The following is a 23,107-nucleotide window of genomic DNA, read 5'->3' on the forward strand; positions in this document are numbered from 1 at the left end:
TAATCATTAAAATGCATGACTTACAAATAGGTATCCAGCCTAAATATTGAGACTGTCTGAATCTTGAACATTAGCAGGAAGGTTATTCTATAGTGTCCATAGCTTTATAGGGAAAGGCTCTGCCCCCTGTGGTAGATTTCCTTATTCTAGGTACAAATAAAGAGCTGCACCTTATGGTCTAAGCAGACGTGTAGGATCATAGTGCACCAAGAGTTCACTTATGTACTGTGGGGCAAAGTAAATTTTATTTATATAGCTCTATTTACAACAGCTGTTGTCACAAAACAGTTTTACACATGTTGGAGTCTGTTGCATTTTGCTTGCATTTCAGGGATCTGGACCCATACATTTGTAAAGCTGCTTTGTGAAAAAGCGCTATATAAATAAATTTGACTTGACTGCTGCATTTTGAACTAACTGAAGCTTGTTTATAAGTACTTAGTGGTACAACCAGATAGTAAGACATCTGGTTGTACCACTAAAGTGATACATGCATGGACTAGCTTGTAAAGATAGTATCTTCCAAATCTTTGCAATGTTCCTAAGGTGGAAAAAGGGTGTCTTAGAAATATTTACATGAGTATTGAACAAGAGAGACAACTAGCTTTTAGCTATTAGCTATATCTATAATTACCATATAGCCATAATCTTTAACCCAAGGCTGTAGTCACTATATATATATATATATATATATATATATATATATATATATATATATATATATATATATATATTGGGAAGGACATGTCCCTCCCAATATTCAGATATGATCAAAATGTCAACCCCCAATATACCGAAGGAAAAAAAATATTCCACCCTCTATCTCTGAGCAATGTTAGGATTCGTCATCTGTTGTTGATAAGACAATTAATATTGTGTCACACACCACTGCTGAGTAGTTAACATCTAGAAAAGGTAATGTTAATGTCAGTAAATCAGTTTGCATTGAAACTGTAGTGGTAGAAATAAATAATATTTTACTAAAAAGTGTCAGTAATTGTATGAAGTGTAAACAAGCGTTTTTGGAAAAAATGGGACAATTTGCAAATGCTAAATCAATCAACAATCATTACTAATGTTAGCTATCATAGCTACCTGATGTTACCTGGAAAGGTAATTGGAGTTACCTTGAAAGATAATTAGCAAAACACATACACACACAAATACACATTCATGCAGCATCCAATAATGGTCACAGGCATATTGAACTAACATTAAGGTATTTACATTTCATTATATTTGTTAGAAATCCCACATGAAGTCTCAATAAAGTGTCAATCATTGTAGTGATGCATTTAACATGTAGAGATTATCCTAGATCATCCATAATTGATAAAGATCAAAAGAAAAATTTATTTATATAGTGCTCTTTACAACAGATGTTGTCAAAAGCAGTTTTACAGATGTCCAAGTCCGAGCCCCCAGTGAGCAAGCCAAGGTCGACAGTATCAAGGAAAAAAAAACCTAGAGCATGAGGAAAAAACCTTGAGAGGAACCAAGACTCAAAGGTGGGCCCATCATCCTCTGGCCGACAATGGTCACCCAACAATAACAATTTAAAGAGAAAAAAAATTTAAAATGAAGAAATAAGCAATTAATGTCTAGTCCAACTTTCTGGAGGTCCTAGTTTTGTCCTGAGGTGTTCATGTGGGCCACAAGAGAATGTCCATTAAGGGCAATGGAGAAGTATTTGGCTAGGGTGGAGGTGTGGTGGGCTAAAGGTTAGAAACATCAGGGGGAGGTGGGAGTTTCCATGGCAGCTGAGATGGGTAGAAGCTCAGTAACATCATGACATTCTGCAAGAGAACGTCCATTAAGGCTACAGCAGGGGACATCAGGGGGTATTAGGAGTAGCCATGGCAGCTGAAACAGGATGAGACACAGTAACATCACAACATTAGGGGTAGGTGTACCTCGGCAGAAAGTGAAACTAGATTAGGCATGTCCAGGTATGAGGGTGTGTAAATTAGGGAACTATAATATGCAATGTTGGACTCCGGCAGATCTAGCTATGGTAGGAAACAGCCAGGCATGAGGACACCCTGAAACATCAGCACTCTACTACACTCAGTCAACAAACTTGAGTGACAAAAGAGAGGTGAAGTGACAGCATCATAACATCCCAGTTTACCATAACTCTCATTGCCCATGGACCCCCAGATCTACACCTTTACCTAAGATGGGAAGTAGTTTATCATTCCTGACTGTACAGAATCTCGAACATTTACAGGAAGGTTATTCCATGGGAGCTTTACAGGGAAAAGGCTGATAGTAAGGCATTACAGTAGCCAAATCTTGAAGTGATAAATGCATGGCACTTGTTTTTCTGCATCATGTGAGGAGGGCATGTTCCTAATCTTTGAATTGTTCAAAAGAAGATCCTAGAAATATTATTTACATGAGTTTTGAATGAGAGACTGGGATCCATAGTAACTCTAAGAATTTTAACTGTTAGGGAAGGTGTAATTGTGATACCACTGAGGTTAACTGAGTAATTAGACAGTGAGGACCTAGCTGTCTCTGGGTCTAATAGAAGCAGCTCTGTCTTGTCACTATTAAGTCTGATGTCCTTTATGCATTCGTCAATAACACTAAGCTGAAACATGTCCTTTGACATATAGCTGAGTGTCAGCATAGCATTGGAAACTAGTACAGTGTTTATGTATAATGTCACCTAGAGGTAGCATATATAAAGAAAAAAGAAAAGGTCCTAGAACAGATCCTTGTGGGACACCATACAACCTTGTTGTATGCTGAGAAGTCTCCATGTATGTTAACAAACTGGGTACCGACCCAGCTAGGTAAGACCAGCTATTCCCTAATCCCAACAACATTTTTGAGTCTATCTAGTAAAATCAACAGGTCATTAATTACTTGAATTAGTGCTGTTTGTGTACTTTGATTAGGCTTAAACCCTGACTGAAAGACTTCATATATTTAGTTTCGATTCAGATATGAGCTTAGCTGCTTAGCTACAGCTTTTTCTAGGATCTTGGAAATAAATGGAAGGTTTGAGATCAGCTTGTCAAACTAGCTGACATGAGTTGAGCTTAGATTTTTTTATAAGTGATCTGGTTACTGCTAATTTGAATGATTTAGGAACATAGCCAAGGTCCAAGGAGGAGTTTATTAAATTTAGTAAAGGTTCAATTACTTCAGGTAGGATTTCATTAAGAAAGTGTGTGGGCAGTGAATCTAGTAAGCAAGTGGAGGATTTTGAGCACAAGATCAGAGATGCAAATTCTGGCTGTTGGAGTGTAAAGGATTATAGAGTCATTTTTGGCTTGGTTGTTCTGATCTCTATGTAGCTGCCTGATGTCACGTTAATGCTCCTAATGTTATCTCTAATGTGCTTAATTTTCTCATTCTCATTCATGAACCTATTACTACTATGTGATGTTGTAATCTGAGTATTGGTGTCAGTCTTATTCCTAGTTAGATGTGCAATTGTATTAAAAGAAATCTAATATTTTTTTATCTTCTATAGGGTCGAGAGATGTTTGAGCGGTAATAAGTGCTAAAGAACAAGTAGTGTTTGTTTCTCCACCCAAACAGGAATTACTCTTATTACAGGAATAAGGCTATATGAAGAATGTAAAAAATATTAAGAAGAAAGGAATCACCTTTAGTATAATAAAGCCTGATGCAGCCTGGACAAAACAATGCACAGACTAAATGCATAAGCGCATTATTTATAACATTTACAGACATTTAAAAAAATCTTAATGGAAATTAATAATAATTAAACATAGCCTAATACACTCTACCTTTTTGAGTGGGCAATGTGCATTTCACAGAATTGGGATGTATTACCTACCACTGTACAGAAATGCACTACATTCATTTGATTTACAGTAGTAACAGCGTTACTATACTTTGTGGAGTTTGTAATGTACGGCCTAATAATTATGTAATGTATAACAAAGTGGGCTTGGAGTGGATGGATCTAGGATGCCTGTTCTCACTGCTGATCCTTCTGGAGGTGTTGAAGTTTCATTATGAACATCTTTCATTATGAAAATCCTGTGATGTGATGGCCTTCAAAGTGGTTTTTCTATTGTTATGTCAAGTATGGTTAAACGGGAGGGGGAAGGTTAGCTAGACCCTTTATGTAATCCTTATGTAATGCCTTGGCACATATAAGGAGCATCTTAACATGTATAATTGTACTATGCCTACTCTCTTGTGTTCGTATAACCGTATAATCCAGCTCTGTCCTGTCCCAAAAAGACCTCCCTACACACGCTCCCTCATCCCTCATGCCATGGTCGATCATGCTATAGCCTTCACTGTAAGATACTATTTTTTTTTAGCCTACATTTTATCTTATTTGCATTATCTGTAACTTTTGTTCTGTAGCTGTTTATATATTGTGTCTTCACTTATCTGCAATGACAAATATCAAAGATGTTCATCTTTCAAATTTAAAATTTACGAATTTAAATATATCAATAATCCCAAATCTTAAATAAAATTGGTATTGTCCATTCCTGTAAAATACATTATAGAATAATGGAATAACCCAGTAGGATTTTGGACAATAGGACTCTAGCACTTCAGATACTCCAGCATCAGCTCACCAGCCAAATAGCACTCAGTAGCAGTAGCACTCAAAACCCATATGCTGAAATATACAGGTACATTTTCTTTGATATTTTTAGTGCAATACATACTTCTACTTTCCAAGATTAAAGGAAGATTGTGGTCAAGTGTTGATAAACTATTTAATTTTTTTTGTTTTTAGCTGTTCAACTCCATTCACTCCCAATCATTTTGGAATCTCACAGGTGTCTCTATAGTGTCTGACAAACCCAGAACACATTACAGAGTGGCAATTCTCCTCTGGTAGTACTGCAGTAGAATATTGCTCCTGAGCAATGTTTTTAAGCAGTTATATGACATCAAACAGCTTGTCCAATAAGAATTGATCATGCTGGTGCTGAGCCTTAACATAGCTTGGAATGGAGCATGTTTTTACATCCAAAGACTGTATATACAAGTGGACAGCCAATACTGGTGGTCAAACATCATGAACGCATAGGCACCTGACTGCTGTAACTTATTCGAGACAGGATTTATTAAGTTGTTTGCTCTATGATGCCATTTTGCACAACAGTGTTGAATCTGGATATGGTATAAATTTGGATGTAATTTGGCTGGGTGTAGCCTATCAGCTTGCTTTCACAATTTTTGCCATTATCCTTTGACCATTCTGACCTGTTCTCGTCCACATGCTCACTGATTGTAGGTATTTTTTGTTTGGTTGTTTTTTCACTTTCAGTAAATCCTTGAAAATATAGTTCATTAAAAGCCCAGGCTGATAGCCATTTGGGGGATGCTAGAGAACGATGGCAATTATTATGACACATCAACAGTAACACTGCTGATATTAAGTAACAAGATTTTAATAGAGCCTTTGCCTCAAGATGATTTTGATGCTGACACTGTGCAATTTAGACCAGTATAAGTGGGGTGTCACTGAATGTAAGTTTGGTATTTGGTGGAAATTAGTTCCTGCAAAATGAAAAAGTAGTTTTCAGTAGTAGATATTTTAGTATTCTGAGAATATTTAAATACTATTATATATATATATATATATATATATATATATATATATATATATATATATATATATATATATATATATATACATAAATATATATACACATAAATATATATACATAAATATATATATATATAGTTACTTCTGAGAAAAATGATATAGCTATGTGGAACTGCATTTGGGTATCAACATTGGTAAACCAAATAATATTACTAGGAAGTATGGTGGCAGGTTGATAGCAATTTCTTGATCTTGGGCATTGAAGCCATAATAAATCAAGAGTGATGGATGTAAATTTAAAAAAAAAAAATGCATTTGGCAGATACTCTTATCTAGAGCAAATTACATATTTATTGCTATGTAAGTACTTCATGTGAATCAAGCCAATGACATTAGTATTGCTAACACTTTTCCCTCCCTGCTTTACCAAGTGAGCAAATCAGTAGGAGAGAGGACATAAGTCCACAGAAACACCAGATAAATGGAAGAAGAGAAAAAGAAAGAACAGAGGTTAATAGATTTTATAGAATGGGATGAGGGATGCACAGTGACAGGGATCTCACAAATTAACCATTGCTCTTTAGTGTGCCAGTGTTACGATTCCCATAGGAACAGGAGAGAGGCAGAATGCATGTGCAGGGGCCGGTTTATAAACAAGGGAAATACAAACGCAAAAGGCAAAATAACCAGAGGCACAGGGTTAACACTGAGGGTAAAAATGATATATGAATGGAGTAAATGGAAAAGCAATGGTGACGACAGTACTAGGAGCATAACATAGACATGACAGAAGGAACGTGACTTACCAAAATAACCAACAAACTAGAAGACAAAACACAGGGCTTAAATAACCAAGACAATCAGGCACAGAACACTCAGGTGAACATGGGAACAGGGAGAACCAAAACACAGACTGGAATAAAGGAACAGATGAGGGGCGGAGAAAACGAAACTAAGGAGTGGAACCAGGGAGTGCAGGAAAACAGACAACAGGGAATCCATGACAACAGGGACGCCAGGAGGGTGGCCATTCGCGACAGCCGGTCATGTAGCTTATGTCATCAGCTGCAGTAGTGAGACTGCCTCTTATTTGAACATTAATGTATTTATGTTGGGGAAAAGGGGTTTATTTTCAAAATCAGTAAGGGATGCATGTGTCCAATTGGTAAAAATGTAAAACACTGAACTCAAACACTGAATTTCATAAAGGAAATGTAATTGTGTTTTTACACTACAATTTTCAAGTTTAGAAGTTGTATACTGCTGAAACCAGTCTAGTTTTTGTGAACCCAGTATTGAGGTCATTGTGTGGAAAATTGTACTGATATCTGAATAATATGGTTATAGTCATCTGATAGGGCCTTGATGATGATCTTTTTGGTCTTGCTGCACTAATAGCAAAGCAAATTCAACAGGTCTCAGGAACTCCCACTGCTCAAATGTGAAGAAGGGTTAATCCATAGAAGCCTGTAAGAAAACATAAAACTGGAGAGTGCTGTTTTTTTTTCTTTTTTTATTTCACAATGTTGTGGTCATTAATCACCATTAGGAGGGACAGCATTCTGTTACTTCTCTTACTGCAGAAGAAATAATTATTGGATTTCAGTCTGTGTTATTGAGAGAGATTGTGTAGTATACCTGTCTGTGGTTCATGCTGGTTCCACAAAGGCATCCCACAAGCCCATTGGTCACCTGTGTAAGGGAGAGCACTGCCTCCAGGGTTCCCACACCCAATAAAATTGAAAATAGAACCACGTTCCACAGAACCACGTTTTCTGGCTGCTCACACACCTCCCAAATTTCCTGTTTAAACAAGTAACTCTCACTGAAGAGAAGATAAAAACATGCTTATGGTTAGTTTTACTTTTTTTTTTCTTCTTCATCTCTATAATTTATAATTTAACACTTTTTCCAAGATGAGATTTCTAAACCACAAATTGTTCCCCAAATTATTCTGCAATTTTGTCGATATATGCATATATGCATTATTTCTTTAAAGAGAAGTAACAGAAATGACTAATGAAGAGTAGTTTCAGTTTCTCAGAAAATCAGAATATGGCAGTATTAAACTAGATGAGAGTTATAGGCACAAAACCCACACTTCCTTTTTTATGCTAAGAAAAATTTGTGTTGGTATGTTTGTATGTCTGTATTTGCACACGTGTGTATTACTTTAACGTCTGATTGGAGAAAGGGTAGATAAACACGCCATCTCCTGTGTCACAGAGGGGGCCATCCTGCAACCCAACCACAGAGACTAGAATACAATAGAGTGTTCCAGCAACCCCCAAACCAGACATCACCATGGAAAGCATCATCTGTAACATTAAATTGGTGCAAAAGTTATGTTTTATAAACTATTTTGTTCTCTTTTTATTTCTTTGAGAACTAGTAACCAAAACACTTGACTTCAAAGGCAGATGCTCACAAAATAGTTAAATGAAATCATAATGTTGTGGAAATACTGTAAGCATTTCATTCATATTCTTTTACACTGTATGGAAGGCCTCACACACCTGCTATTATACACACAGGCTAGGCATGCTAATTTTAACAGTCGTGCCATCTCACCCCACATCTGTTAGAAAAGCAGCTTCCCTCTGTCCCAACTGCCCTTATTAGTGAAGCAGGTAAGAACACCTATGAAATTACATACAGATGGTGCACTAGTTAGGTAAGGATAAGTATATGATTAATTGGACATTGTGGTCTAATATTGATTGTACCTTATGCAGTCAATAATAGTATATGATTGCACATTGTGCAGACAATGCAGCACTTTTATTCCATTTTGACCACATAATCAAAACTTCAAGAAACCTTCCCATTCAGCATCACCAATAACTCAATATGCTCAAGGTGCTAGCAACTCCTGCTGCATGGGTTTGACTTTCTACATGCTGCTAAAACAATCCCCTTCCTTGAAGTGTAATTCCTACTTCTGTAGGTCTAATAATATAGACAATCCCATTTCCTACATCATAGGTTCCCATGTAGTAATGAAAAACATTCCATAAGTATGAAATTCACCCTTCTATTTCTATTTGAAATATATTGAAACATAATGAAACTTTTCAATGCATGTCACTCTATAAACTAGAGAGGCTATTGGATTTTTTAAATTTACTTTCATTGTCCATTTTTGTAAAACCTCTTGGACCCAATTTTATGCTTGAACCTACATTTTGTGCTTGCATAGTTTGTGCTTATGTGATCATTGGTTATGGCTATATTTTTATTGCATTCATGGTGAGAAAGATAAGTGAAAACATCTTAAATCTTATGTAGTTATCTACAATCTAATTTTGAAATGATTGTAAGAAAATAATACATTTATTTAGATTTTTTAAAAATTATTAAGGTAGTAAGGTGAGTAAGTAAGGAAAGTAAATTAGTAAGGTAGTTACTGGCAGGTAGGTTTTCTTAAGATAAATGCTTATAACAATAAAATATTGGTACTTAAATTACTTAAAATTGATAAAAACATCTAGAAATAAAGTAAATTTTCAATAGATAGATGTGTACAGAATATTTCTCATTGACGCCTGAATTAAAAAATGTGTGATCAAATTATTCTGGTCAGCTCTTACATTTATCATAAAAATATCCTTTGGAGGTAACTTTTATTAAATGTTTCTTTCCCACAAAGTTAAGGACTTCCAGAATTTCAGTTAGATTGCCAGAGCTATCCAAGCCCAAATTTGATCATATAAAGAAACACATCAAACAACTGCATAAAAAAACACATATGGTAAGATGTATGTCATAATCAGTAAGTTATTCTAAAACAGTTGGTTTTATATCCATGGAAATAAACATTTGTCCCTCTGTGCACACACAAAACTTCACCAGAATTCCTCCTCCAATGATTCCAGGTAAGTACCAGATAGCCTCCGTGATCTTCTTTGTACTCCACACCTTTCCATTGGGAAAAAACAGAAGGATATTGGCTACAATGCAACACAGAGCCAGTGGGAACAGCAGGTCTGCTGTGCACTTAGCCCACTTTCCTGTACACATGATCACCTGTAGAAAAACCACATTAGTTTGTTTTGTTTACTCATGTTATTAAAAAAAATAGATCTGGTCCCTATACTCAATGGCAACTTTATTAGGTTCAACTACTTTATAGAGGTAATGTACAATTATGGACTATATAGCACCTTTCTTAATACCAAAGGACACTTCACAATCAATGCTCTGTACAATGCATTTTCAGACGGTCAACACACACCAGTGAGAAGCAGCAGCCAATCACACACAAGTCAACTCAAGATGTTATTTATTGTAATTTTGGCTGTGAAATGTAATAACATTCCTCCAGGACCATGGTGCAACACAAAATAACAACATAAGTGTAAAGCATACTCTCAATCAGTAAACATATTTGTGTTTATATTTAATAAATGTATATGCTAATATTTGTAAGATAATAGTTGTTTAAGACAGATTAATATTTGTAAGATAATAGTTGTTTAAGCCAGATTAGTGGTAAACAATGATTCCTCTATTATTTTGGGTCACAATGTGGAAGAACAGACAAATCTACAGTTTCTGTATAAATGAAAACTTACCTCTTATTTCCTGAACTTGATGGTGAATAATAAATTTATGATCCTTTAGTTCTAATTCTATCACCTGCACATCAAAGGACTTTTTTTCAGTCTACACTCTTAAAAGGATCAGTATTTTAGGACTCAGTATTTTAGGACTCGTTAAAAGATGTTGTTCTGAATGGGTACAAAACAGACAAAGTGAAGTTACAGTGAGCAGTCTTGCCCCTACGGTCAGTGTTCCTGTCTCAGAGTTCAATAAAGGCTTTCTGTCCTTGAGCATTAGGTTTGCTGACTCTTACTGTAGTGGTTAGACTTATATCAGTGTCTAATCTGCATCAATGCTGAAGCATTTACTGATATATGAGTCAGAGTGCTTGGACATGATTTGAACTATATATATATATATATCCAGAGAATGCCATTTGTCTTGCTTGTGTAAATGACTATTATGTTAATCATTAACTAAGAAAGAAAAAGGGCTTATGTAATGTTGCAAGCACAAAACACACTTGCATATTGAATGCTGTCACTAAATCTCAACAGTTCTTTGGCTCAAAAGGAGCAGCCTGACAAGGTAAACATACCTTTGGATTTGGACACATGTATATGATCTCTCTTTCTCTGATATATATATATATATATATATATATATATATATATATATATATATATATATATATATATATATATATACATATATACACACACACACACACACACACACACACAGACATACATGAAGCGTGAGTACATGCGGCGATAAACACAGCTGGAAATGCATCCTCGGCCCCAATGGACCAAGGGGTGCATGTCCGCCCCAGTTCCAAACGTACCACCTCTCCTAATAGTCCTCCTTTTGCTGGCTGCTCTAGGAGCGTCCCAGAGGAACTCTTTAACACGGGGCTACAAAGATCGAAATTAACACACACGTAGTGACAATGACCAACGAGGATGTACACACTGACAGGGGTTTAAAAAGACAGACAGACATTCAACATTAAACCCTGTGCAGGTGTGTGCAATTTCGGGGGTGGGGGGTGGGGGGGGTGGTTACAAACAGTACAAATGTGAATCCCCTGAATGCGGCGGGCCATACCACGTGACTCGTTGGGGGAGGAGCCTTCCATGACAGTATGTTGTTTTGTGTGATCTCTTCATAATTATTCTCTGAGAGAATGTGTATGTAATGCACTAAATCATTATGATTTAGTTTTTTTATTTCTATAGTTCTTACAGCTTGTTTGAAGGCATGAACGTGCAAAATAAACGCCTGTAATCAAGAACGTCTTGAGTTTGTGACTTAACTGGAGGGGAGCCAGAGGAAGCTTCACAAACAAAAGCACACAACAAAAAAGAGAGCAGGCTATAACAGTGATACAAGTCACGGTTATAACTAACACTTAAACACTAGTGAATACAAAACAGGCAGAGAAAACACAAGTCTTAGAACACAAACTCTGACTAGGAATAACAATGACCAGCAAACACACGTGTACTAATGGGATTTAACAAGACACAGGTGCTACAAAAGATGGGTGGGGATAAATGAAACATGGAAGCAAAACAAATACATGAAACAGGGTAAACATGACAACATACAAGTTAGGAGGAGCAAAACATGACAGCATGCACCCCCCCCCCCCCCCGCCCAAAAGCACGCAGCACAGAGGTGCGCAGAAACAAGGAAAACCACCAAAAATAAAACAGACCAAGAACAGGACTAGGTTGAGACACCAACAGGAACAAAACAGGCAAGCTGAGGAGCAGGGACAAGAACCGGATGAGACACAGGAACACACAGACCAGGAACAGGAGCAGAACACGCGACATGACGAGGAGCAGGCACAGGAGCATAAGAACCTGGAACAGACATGGGAGCAGGAGCAGGAATAAAACCCTCAACAGAAACAGACTGAGGATGACAAAAGGGCTGGGAGGGAGGATTAGGAGATACAAATATGACAACAAATGACAAGGGGACAATCAGAGGTACAAAAGGATGAGGAAAACCGAAATGCATCATAGACCAGGATAGGGACAATGGGACAGGAACAAAAACAGACACAGAAACGGACACACAGACAGGCACAGAGACAGAAACAAGCACAGGGATGGACAATACAACTGGCAAAAAAAAGCAGGCAAAGGGGAAAGCAATAACAAAGGAGCAGCAAGAACAGGCATCCTCAGCCTAGAAATGCATTTGGAGCAATTTTAAGGATGCAACTGATGTATCCTTCCAGTCGCTCAGTTACCCACAGTTCTCTGCACACAAGCAACATAAAATAGAAAAAACAAAACGAAGCCTCCGGAGGATAGTTCGTTTTAACGTACTTGAATTCTTTCATATATCGTATTTTAATCAGACATTTATAGCTATATATAAGTGGTTTATTGTACTGCATAAGCTTGTCGAAAAATTAGCTAGCTACCACAACAAATGCTAACCAAGCTATCATACATTATTGTTAGTAGTAGTTTTTAAAATCCCAGTAAACACTTTTGGTTGAAGTTTGAGTGTTAAAGGGGATGCAAACTGAATGTGTTACAAGTAGGCTATGTATATAGTTTATAACTTTTGTTTGACAATTGTTCTGCTGAATTGATGATTCTAGCCAACAGCTAGCTCAAAATGATTAGCTCTGACTTTAGCATGTTATGTCATGGTAGCAGTAATAATAGCTCAAATTTGGAATTTTGATTATAGCAGGCTTTGTTCATGGGAATATGCTGCAGTGGTAAATAGTTAAGAGGACAATACATTAAAAAAACTAATGAATTATTAAAAAGTATGTGTTATCAATGTATGTTTATGTTATCAATACCATCAGTGTAACTAAAAACACCAGGACTGGCACCTTTCAAGAGTTGTAGGAACCACCGTCAGAGGCAACAGCCACTGAAAGTCATCAGCATCCGATGTGTTATCAAAACGTTTTATAGAGACCATAACCCTCTGCTGCTAATAAGTCTTCCTTTTCCTCTCTGGCATTCCCCAGTCTATAACTTATTCTCTTCTTCTCTTTCAACTTTTCATACTGTTGATTCTTCTTTCATTGCTGATTGTGGTGGAAAAATGAGAGCACATCAAACACAGACAGCTTTATGCATTGAGTAGTAAAAATGCAAAGTTTATTGAGTTCTGTCCCCTGTATAACAGAGTAAGAGAACTGACCCGCAGTACGGTCCCCCTCCCCTAATACACAGAACAGAAGAAAAAGAAAAAAAGAAAAACGACTCCTACAGAGTATCTGCTAATTCATGTTTTGGTTAGCCTGAGCGCTGAAGGCTTCTTCTATCTCTATGGTTAGAACAGTATGTGGGCAGCTGGTGTCCCTGACTCATGCGCTTATCTGCAGACTGTTATGCTGTGACTATAGAAACAGAAAGCAAAGTAACAGAAAGCAAAGTAAATTTCCACAACATCTCTCCCTTTGATTCTATATCACACATTCATTCAGCAAATAACACTACGATGTCTTCATGTGGGTCACCAGCACCGCCCGTCTTGGGGAGCGGAATGTCTTCACAGACATGGGGTTGGTCATTGGCATGACTGCTGAGAGCTGGCGTGGTGAACACACTAGAAAGACGTCTGACACACAGTGACAAAAAAGGAGGTAAACACAGAAGAAGAAGAAGAAGAAGAAGAAGAAGAAGAAGAAGAAGAAGAAGAATGGGTAGCAGAATGGGCAACGCTACAGCCGCTAGGTTTGCTGCCCAACTGCCCAACCAGGCCATCAGCCAGTCCCAGAATCCACCTGGAACTGTAGGCGGCGGAGTGATGGCAGATCGCATATGATTCATATCAGTAATATTAGCGCTGAGATCTGGAATGTAAAAACAGCAGGAAGTGTTAATCATTTTACACACCCCTCCTTCCTTCATGGTTAGGAGATCTAATACCATTGTATGTTGAAGCACTGCTGCCCTTATCGCTTGTTTTTCTAGCTTTAAGTGCCTTAAAGGTGCCCTATAGCTGCTGAGGTGTCATTAACTACTTGCAGTAACTGATAAGCTAACCCATTGATCTTTTGAAAGGCTGCTACGGTCCTCAGTCCTGGAACCAAAGTTCAGCCAAAAGTTTGCCCCGGAGTAGTCCATGGGTCCCTCAGGATTCTACCATGATAGTCTGTGCTGGATATGTCTCTCTTCGCCCTGTGCTGCTTGGCATAGGGAAGTGTAAACACCTGCATCCTTGGGCGCACTATAGCTGGATAACAACAATAAGTCCAATTCTGTGGCAATTCACCATAGGCCACCGAACCACAGACCCACATTACATTCCGATACCCCTGCAGGGTTGACATGGAGCAATTCCACAGGGAACTGCTATTAGAGTCACTGCATTTGCCATTGCTGTGCACCTGCACATAGTTGATGCATCTGGACCAACCTACCAGCACCTGCTGCTTCATCTGGCATACACGTTTCTCACCCTTTCTAGCTGCCACATGCAGCATAATTTTTGGTGGTGCAGGGTTAGTGGGATTGGAACAGTTTGAGGTCTAGTTAATAACCTGGCACCTAGAGATTGTCATATTCACTGCGTTTTTCAGAGGGATTACAGTCCATGGAACACCGGTGTGCTGGCACACCAGGCACTCTTGCTCGATATGTTGGGCATGCACAAAGGCTGGCATACACGCTGTATTGTGTTGGCATTTAGCTGCTAATCGTTCTGCCTCAGTGGTGTTGGGGCCCTGAAATGGTAACAATTCTTTGAATAAGTCATAGGATTCTTTGTCCATAGTAATATGCAGTCTATGTTCTGCCTGTGTTAGCTGTGTGTGATTTTCTCTACGTGGCAGTGCTATCTGTGTCAGTGGTGCACAAATGTCAGCCCCCACCCTTTCTATACAGCACAGATAGCTACCATTGGGATTAGCCATATTCCAGTTTCCTCGTAACGTTACCTGAATGGCATTTCCATCCCCGGGCGCATTGGCAGTAGTAAGATTGACTGATTGTTTAACTTCGCTATCAGTTCTGATGTCCCATACATATTTTCTGTTTGCAGAATAATCATAAGAAGCAGACGGAACCCTAATGATTTGACACTGCTTTGTGGTGTTTTCTCTTAGGTGACCTGTAATTGTCTGCTGCACTGGCTTATTGAAGGCTTGATACCATGGGATTTGTTCCTTGTTAGAGGTGCTAAAATAGCCGTTGTTTATCCTGGTCCAATAACCGGAGGAAGTGGTATCCCAGGTTATACGTTCGGATGTACTCAAGTGGACACTATGCCAGACCCCAAGTATCACAAGCACCGACACACCCATCTTATAGATTTCTTGATGGTTCCAAGTGTCGAAATGGTAGGCCTTGCCTTCAACACCCTACTCAACACAGTTCCGATCTAGTCTGTTGGGGTGCTGCTGCTTGGAGTTGGGGCTGGTGTGGGAGCCTTCTTACAGTGTGTGTGATGTATCCAGGTTCCTCGTCCTTCTATTTTGACAGCAGTGTGGGTTGTTAACAGGACTTAGTGTGGTCCTGTCCACCGTGTTTGGTTCCACTTCTTTCGTCTGAGGTCTTTCACCAACACCCAGTCGCCTGGAGCGATATCATGAAGGTGCTTGTCTGCAGGGCTTGGCAGGAGAGCTTGCACCCGTTTGGATACAACTGACAGAGCATGGTGCAATGACATGCAATACTGTACTATAGAATCAGTTAGGAGTGCATTATCTGTCAGTGGAGGCCCTACACCCATATTGGGTGGTCTGCCAAATACCGTCTCAAAGGCACTAAGCATTGTGCGCTTTTGGGGTCTAGTTCACATTTGCCACAGGACTAATGGTAACCACTGTGCCCAGTTATGTCCTGTCTGTTGACACATTTTTGCTAATCCCGCTTTCAAAATGCCGTTAGCCCGCACTACCACCCCTGCGCTAGCGGGCTGGTAACTGCAGTGCTTCTTCATATCAATACCTAGATATTTGGTTAATTCTATGAGCCCTTGATGTACGAATGGTGTGCCGTTGTCACTTGAGATACGCTTTGGTAGGCCCCACCTAGGAATGATTTCCCTTAGGAACATTTTAGCTACCGTTTGTGCTTCTACCCGCTTGCTAAACATACACATGCACACCAGCATATACTTCTTACCTGCTGCTTGGGTTAATTCAACAAAATCAACCTGCCAATGTTGAAATGGTTCGGGTGCGGTAGCCCCTGACTGAATCTCCCATAATGTGGCCTGCAGGGTAGTAGCTGTTTCCTGTACTGCTTGCACAGTGGTTTTAGTTGCAGTTGCCTTTGCTACTCTGTCTGCGAAATTATTCCCATTGCTGATTTGCTCTTCTGTGGCCTTGTGAGCTGCACACTTAACAATTGTTTTTGGCAGCAAAATGGCTTCTAGCAGTGTATTTACAAGATGGTGATGTTTAATATATTTACTTGAGCTCATCAGGAATTGCCTGTGTTTCCATATGGCTCCAAAGTCATGAACTACCCCCCAAGCATATCTGGAATCAGTAGAGACATTAACAGTTTTGTCTGCAGCTAGTTTGCATGCTTCCATCAGTGCTACTAGTTCTGTAGCCTGCGCTGAATAGAAGGATGGTAATACTTCTGTTTTAAGTATTTCATGATCTGTTACTACAGCGTATGCTGCCCTATTGACCCCTGTGTCATCCCTGCTTGCTGACCCATCCACATAGAGGCATAGGTCTGGGTTACTTATGGCTTCTTCAAAGAGATCAACCCGCGGTGTACATACTTCAGCTAAGACTGCTGTGCAGTCATGTGGATCTCCATCCTCCTCCGTAGGAAGGAGTGTAGCTGGGTTCAGTGTTATACACCTTTTGACAGTTATGTTAGGCATGTCTAAGAGGGTAGTGTGGTATCGCACCCACCGCAGGGCTGATAAGTGTGACACTCTTTGGTCCTGCAGTATTCGGTGTACTGCGTGTGGGACTAAAACAGTAAGAGGGAAGTATGCCACTATATCTCTTGAGGCTAGTATAGCCTTCTTGGCAGATGCTATTGCTCTGAGGCAGGCTGGTAGCCCTCGTGCTACCATGTCTAATTTTGCTGAGAAGTAAGCTACTAGTCTTTGATGTGTGCCATGTTTCTGGCATAGAACCGAAGTCATATAACCACCTTTCCCATCTACCATCTGAGTGAAAGGTTTGTTGGGATCTGGTAAACCTAGGGCAGGCAGGCGTTGTAGTGCTTGTTTCAATTCTACAAATGCCTTTTCCACCTCTGGGGTCCAGGCCAGCTGCATCACATTCCCGGTTTTAGTGGGAATGATGGCTTGTAACGGTCCCTCCAATTCTGCATAGGATGGAATAAACATGCGACAGTAGGAACACATGCCCAGGAAAGACAATACCTGTTTCTTTGTGGTCAGTTTAGGTAGCGAAATTATAGCTTGTGCTCTGTTGTGAGACAGCCTGTGTGTATTTCCTTTAATAATATGCCCCAAGAAAGTTACTTCCTCTTTACAGTTCTGTAATTTTGCTCTACTAGCTTTATGCCCTTCTGCAGCTAAACGTTACAACAGGCATAAAGTGGCTTGCTTGCACAACTCCTCTGTTGGTGCTGCTAATAATAAATCATCCACTTATTGCAGCAGAGTTGTGCCTGCAGGAAGAGTAAGACCTTCTAAGTTTTGTCTTAATGCTGCATTATAAATGGTTGGCAATTCACAATAGCCCTGACAGAGGTGCGTAAACGTGTAGGGTTTTCCTTCAAAGGAAAAAGCAAACCAAAACTGGCTATCTGGATGTACCGGTACACTAAAGAAAGCATTCGCAAGATCCACGACGGTGAACCATCGACTGTCATGTGGTATTTGTGATTATACGGTGTGCAGATTTGGCAATTCAGGCGCCCTTGCTTGTACTCCTGCATTTACTGCTTGTAAATCTCCACTCATCACGCCCTGGTTTCCTCACAGGAAATATGGGGGTACGGACAGGTGAGGATGGGCATGGTATTATTACACCGGCGTCTTGAAGGGATTGGAATACTAGCCTAATACCTTCTATAGCCTCCTTTTTCAATGGGTATTGGGGTTGTTTCGGTCTGTATGCGCCCTTTGGCGTAATCTGCACTGGCTCACAATTTTTGATTAATCCCACATCGTTTTTCCCTTAAGCCCATAAGATATCTGGTACCTCACTCAGGTAATTATCATGCTTGAATTCTAATGCTACAAACTTAGTCAAGGGTACACTCTGATGAGGTGAGGTAAGCTCTGTTAGCCGTAATTACATACAGCAGAGTCATTCGGAATGCATATACTCCTGCATTATAGTGAATAGTGGGTTGTTCAGTGGGTTCCCATCTGTGGAGATGACTCATTTGTTTTATCCACGGTCCCACCTCCCGCCATTGTCTAAAAGGATTACTTCTTCCTAGTGAGACATGGGGGATGGAGTACTCAACATCATATCACCGTTTCTGTTCATCGGACAGTTCAGCTTGCGTAGCTACAAAATAATCATCCCAATACAAATATTTAGTTCTAATGGTCTCTAGGTTTTTATGGTGGAAAAAAGCTTCCACGTACTGCTCGTCTGGACCATCGGAAATATATGCAGTCACATACAAACATTCAGCATTCATATAGTTAATTCTTCCCTTAGTTGCCCTTCTGGCAGTTTCGATCATGTGTTCGGTTATTTTCCCTGCCCCACCTTGCAACGCCTACTCGTAGATATATCCCGGCTCCCCCTCTCCCAGCTGCACCATCTGTGCACTGGCTTTGCCTTCCGCGAAGGTAACACTGAGTCCCTTTGGGGAGCTTACTAAAGTTCAACTCAATTTGCACATCAAATCTCGAGCCATCAGGTTGATCGGGCACACAGAGGAAATAAGGAACCCATGTCAAAACTTTCATTCCCCCACCTGACATTGGAGAGGCGCAGACATTCTTTCATGCACCACCTTTCCACTTGCACCCATTATGGACACCGTCCTATTAGTAATTGGTACATTAAACCCTTTGGCTTGAATTACTGAGTGCGTTGCACCGCTATCTACTAAAAACTTCAATTGTTTGACATTAACAGTTAAGATTACTTGGGGTAATGCTAGGGGTCCCTTACTTAATTGCTGAGAATACATAGAATAAAATTCTGGCACTTCCCTTTTCTGATGGGGTTAGTGGTCCCTCACAGCCGTCCTGCCTCTCCTCCGCCTGTCAGTCCACCTCTTCCAGATTGTTTCTCGCAGCTTGGCCATCTGGGTCTGGACAGTCTCTGAAAAAATGTCCTTCTTTTCCACAATTTTAACATAGATTTCTCCATGACATGTCTCTCCCTCCTGGAGAATCTTGCTCCCTTCCTTGTCCTCTCCCCCTGGGAGCCACTTGTTGCATCATGGTGAACATGGCTTGATCAATGTTGTCTGCTCTGTTCTTTGAATTTGAGCTTCATGATGTCTGGCATAGTCTTTAGCCAGTCTGCTGAGTCAGAATGAGGTGTCAGCATCCATTTCCTGGTTAACCGCTCTGAGGGTGATGCCTTCGTTCTATGGCGTGGGCTTCATCTAAGAGACCAGTGTGTGGTCCTACTTGAGGTAGTCCATAGGCGGGTGCACGTTCCGCTTCCACTGGATCAGGCACCACGGCTGCTGGTTTCCGTTGCGGTGGAGCGGAGTTGAGATCGGGATCGGCTCTGGAGGACACACACTGAGAAGTGGAGTTAGGTTCATCCCTCCTCCCAGTCTGCTTAGTTTGTTTGTTTGTTTTGTTTTTTTCTTTTCTGTTATCCACATTTTAAAACTTGCTATAATATTCCCATGGTGTCTATCCTATACCTTATGCTGACCAGAATCCCCTGGTCGGTTTTCCATACGTCTAAGTATATTATTAAGCAGTTTCACACTCAAGCTCCCATTCCGAGGGAATCCATAATAATCTACCCATATGGGCAACCACTTTAGGGCACTCTCCATATAGTCCCTTCGCATGTCATTATGTAAGGGCTGGTTCCACTCGAATGGGTCATGTTGTATTAATTTAGTATTTTGGGATCCCATTTTATTACTCTCTCAATGCATGCGCTACTGTAATTTAGTCCCGTTAATGTATCTTATGCTCTGTTTGCTCTCGGACTGATTCTCCTCCCAGGTCCGGACCTATTTGGGTACCCTATCTCATGTCTGAGTAATAGGTGCCTCACTATCAGCAGGCTACTTTTTCACTTTACTTTGCACCATCGTAACAAAGCTATTTCAAGTACATCTGAAATATTTCTTATGCTGGAGGAGAACTCCCGAACGGCCGCCCAGAGGGAAATAAACGTCTGTGTACTTACACAATTAGCTGCTCTCTCCCACTCACGGTTCTTTTTTAAGATGAGGCAGGCACCGCAAGATAAGGGAAAATACCTTCACTCTGGCGGTACTTTTCCCCGAATGGGTGTTCCCTCCCAGCTCAGCCTTGCCAAGGAGCGTCCTCAGTGAAGTGTTGATTTTCCTCCTTCAGCGGTGGAGCTGCTCATCCTGCTAACAACGCCAAATTGTGGTGGAAAAATGAGAGCACAGACAGTTTTATGCATTGAGTAGTAAAAAGTAAAAGTTTATTGAGTTCTGTCCCCTGTATAACAGAGTAAGAGAACTGACCCGCAGTACGGTCCCCCTCCCCTAATACACAGAACAGAAGAAAAAGAAAAAAAGAAACACGACTCCTACAGAGTATCTGCTAATTCATGTTTTGGTTAGCCTGAGCGCTGAAGGCTCTTCTATCTCTATGGTTAGAACAGTATGTGGGCAGCTGGTGTCCCCTGACTCATGCGCTTATCTGCAGGACTGGTTATGCTGTGACTATAGAACAGAAAGCAAAGTAACAGAAAGCAAGTAAATTTCCACAACAATCTCTCCCTTTGATTCTATATCACACATTCATTCAGCAAATAACACTACGATGTCTTCATGTGGGTCACCAGCACCGCCCGTCTTGGGGAGCGGAATGTCTTCACAGACATGGGGTTGGTCATTGGCATGACTGCTGAGAGCTGGCGTGGTGAACACACTAGAAAGACGTCTGACACACAGTGACAAAAAAGGAGGTAAACACAGAAGAAGAAGAAGAAGAAGAAGAAGAAGAAGAAGAAGAATGGGTAGCAGAATGGGCAACGCTACAGCCGCTAGGTTTGCTGCCCAACTGCCCAACCAGGCCATCAGCCAGTCCCAGAATCCACCTGGAACTGTAGGCGGCGGAGTGATGGCAGATCGCATATGATTCATATCAGTAATATTAGCGCTGAGATCTGGAATGTAAAAACAGCAGGAAGTGTTAATCATTTTACACACCCCTCCTTCCTTCATGGTTAGGAGATCTAATACCATTGTATGTTGAAGCACTGCTGCCCTTATCGCTTGTTTTTCTAGCTTTAAGGCACCTATAGCTGCTGAGGTGTCATTAACTACTTGCAGTAACTGATAAGCTAACCCATTGATCTTTTGAAAGGCTGCTACGGTCCTCAGTCCTGGAACCAAAGTTCAGCCAAAAGTTTGCCCCGGAGTAGTCCATGGGTCCCTCAGGATTCTACCACGATAGTCTGTGCTGGTTATGTCTCTCTTCGCCCTGTGCTGCTTGGCATAGGAAAGTGTAAACACCTGCATCCTTGGGTGCACTATAGCTGGATAACAACAACAAGTCCAATTCTGTGGCAATTCACCATAGGCCACCGAACCACAGACCCACATTACATTCCGATACCCCTGCAGGGTTGACATGGAGCAATTCCACGGGGAACTGCTATTAGAGTCACTGCATTTGCCATTGCTGTGCACCTGCACATAGTTGATGTCCACAACACTAATATTGTAAAGTCTAAAACTATGACCTGCTTATTTGATCTTCTCCCTACATTTTAACTGAAGCCCGCTCGGGCCCCTCATATCATAACTCTTATTAATCAATCACATGACATGCTCCATCTACCTTTAAAATTGCTGCAGTCACTCGTTTACTCAAAAAACCTGGTTTGGACCCTTTAGCTCTGGATAACATCTGGCCTAATCTTCCTTTCCTTTCGTGTTCTTGAAGAGAACTGATCCCATCCCTTCCACAGCTCTGAAACTGAAGATCACTAATGACCTCCTCGTGTCTGTGGATTCTGCTGGTCTTTGTATTCTTTTACTACTAGATCTAAGCACAGCCTTCGACACGGTAAACCATTCCATTCTTCTGTCTAGACTGTGTGAGCTGGCCATTGATGGCTCTGCCCAGGACTGGTTCACATAATATCTAACTGAGTTAAAACAGTTTGTTACCCTCTGGCTATACTTCTTCCACTTCTCTTGTGACTCAAGGGGTTCCTCAAGGATCAGTTCTCGGGCCCCTCCTATTCATTGTGTGCATGCTTCCTTTAGGAAGCTGGTGATAGTGATTAAAATGTGAACAGCAGAGCCTAGCTCAGTCAGACTGTGCTAGCATTTATATACACTACTAAACTCAATCATTCATTACTCACAGCTGTGAATGGTAATTATAATTACTGTGGTAGCCGAAATAAGCTACGAGGCTAACACAACATGGCAGTACATACATTCAATAGGCACATGAATTGGCTAAAAGCAAATTGAGAAACTCTGCTGGTTACACATTGTTTTGTGTCTCCATATGTAGCGGGGATTTTACCTGATCTTCTTAGACACCAATTGAGCTTGCCGGCCGTGGTCTCTTCGATAAGGGAGTTGGCTTTTTTCTTAGCTTAATTTTTTCCTTCGAGTTTATCCATGCTGAGTATGTTATTGTAGTACTGGTAGATCTTCCAGTTCTTCCAGGATGCTCAGTTGGCTGATCGTACTGCTAAAGAGGAGAAGCTGAGTTTTGCAATGTATTGGTTTGGATTTTGGATCTAGGGGCTCGAGGCCACCATCTTCTTGCGCAGTCTGCATCGCGGTGTGCTAGTGCTTCATAATCGGCATGTAGTTAGAGGCTCCTCTTCACTGGGAGTTTCAGTGGTTTTCCGTAGTTTCGTCAGCTGCAGGGAGGAGCTAATGTGAATGTCACTTTCAGTTTCAACTT

The 23,107-nt window shown here is 40.4% G+C and overlaps 2 protein-coding genes and 1 long non-coding RNA gene across 3 annotated transcripts; all 3 read right to left on the reverse strand.

Annotated features, from left to right (window-relative positions):
* Positions 1-7,015: 7,015 nt before the first annotated feature.
* On the reverse strand, positions 7,016-9,596 carry LOC113587311 (transmembrane 4 L6 family member 1). Its single transcript, XM_027025911.2, has 5 exons — positions 9,413-9,596; positions 8,135-8,203; positions 7,736-7,881; positions 7,202-7,388; positions 7,016-7,030 (listed from the first exon to the last, which is right to left on the reverse strand). The coding sequence occupies exons 1-5, from the start codon at positions 9,581-9,583 to the stop codon at positions 7,016-7,018; spliced, it is 588 nt and encodes a 195-aa protein (XP_026881712.1). The 5' UTR covers positions 9,584-9,596.
* A 3,638-nt stretch (positions 9,597-13,234) lies between these two features.
* LOC118241760 lies at positions 13,235-22,702 on the reverse strand. The gene is made up of 2 exons (XR_004776348.1): positions 21,474-22,702; positions 13,235-14,092 (listed from the first exon to the last, which is right to left on the reverse strand). It is a non-coding gene; the product is annotated as an uncharacterized LOC118241760 (long non-coding RNA).
* Positions 13,235-23,028, reverse strand: LOC118241759. The gene is made up of 2 exons (XM_035528679.1): positions 22,718-23,028; positions 13,235-20,577 (listed from the first exon to the last, which is right to left on the reverse strand). The coding sequence occupies exon 2, from the start codon at positions 17,435-17,437 to the stop codon at positions 15,893-15,895; it is 1,545 nt and encodes a 514-aa protein (XP_035384572.1). The 5' UTR covers positions 17,438-20,577; positions 22,718-23,028; the 3' UTR covers positions 13,235-15,892.
* Between the last annotated feature and the right edge of the window lie 79 nt (positions 23,029-23,107).

The sequence above is a fragment of the Electrophorus electricus genome, chromosome 7, assembly GCF_013358815.1.
Source record: "Electrophorus electricus isolate fEleEle1 chromosome 7, fEleEle1.pri, whole genome shotgun sequence".
Lineage (NCBI taxonomy): Eukaryota > Metazoa > Chordata > Actinopteri > Gymnotiformes > Gymnotidae > Electrophorus > Electrophorus electricus.

Coding starts and splice junctions, on each gene's coding strand:
- LOC113587311 (XM_027025911.2), bottom strand. CDS start 9,583: ATGTGTACAGGAAAGTGGGCTAAGTGCACAGCAGACCTGCTGTTCCCA. Junction 8,204..9,412: donor TCATTGGAGGAGGAATTCTG/GTGAAGTTTTGT, acceptor GTAATTTCATAG/GTGTTCTTACCTGCTTCACT. Junction 7,389..7,735: donor TTCTCCAATCAGACGTTAAA/GTAATACACACG, acceptor TCTTCTCTTCAG/TGAGAGTTACTTGTTTAAAC.
- LOC118241759 (XM_035528679.1), bottom strand. CDS start 17,437: ATGTGTTCCTACTGTCGCATGTTTATTCCATCCTATGCAGAATTGGAG.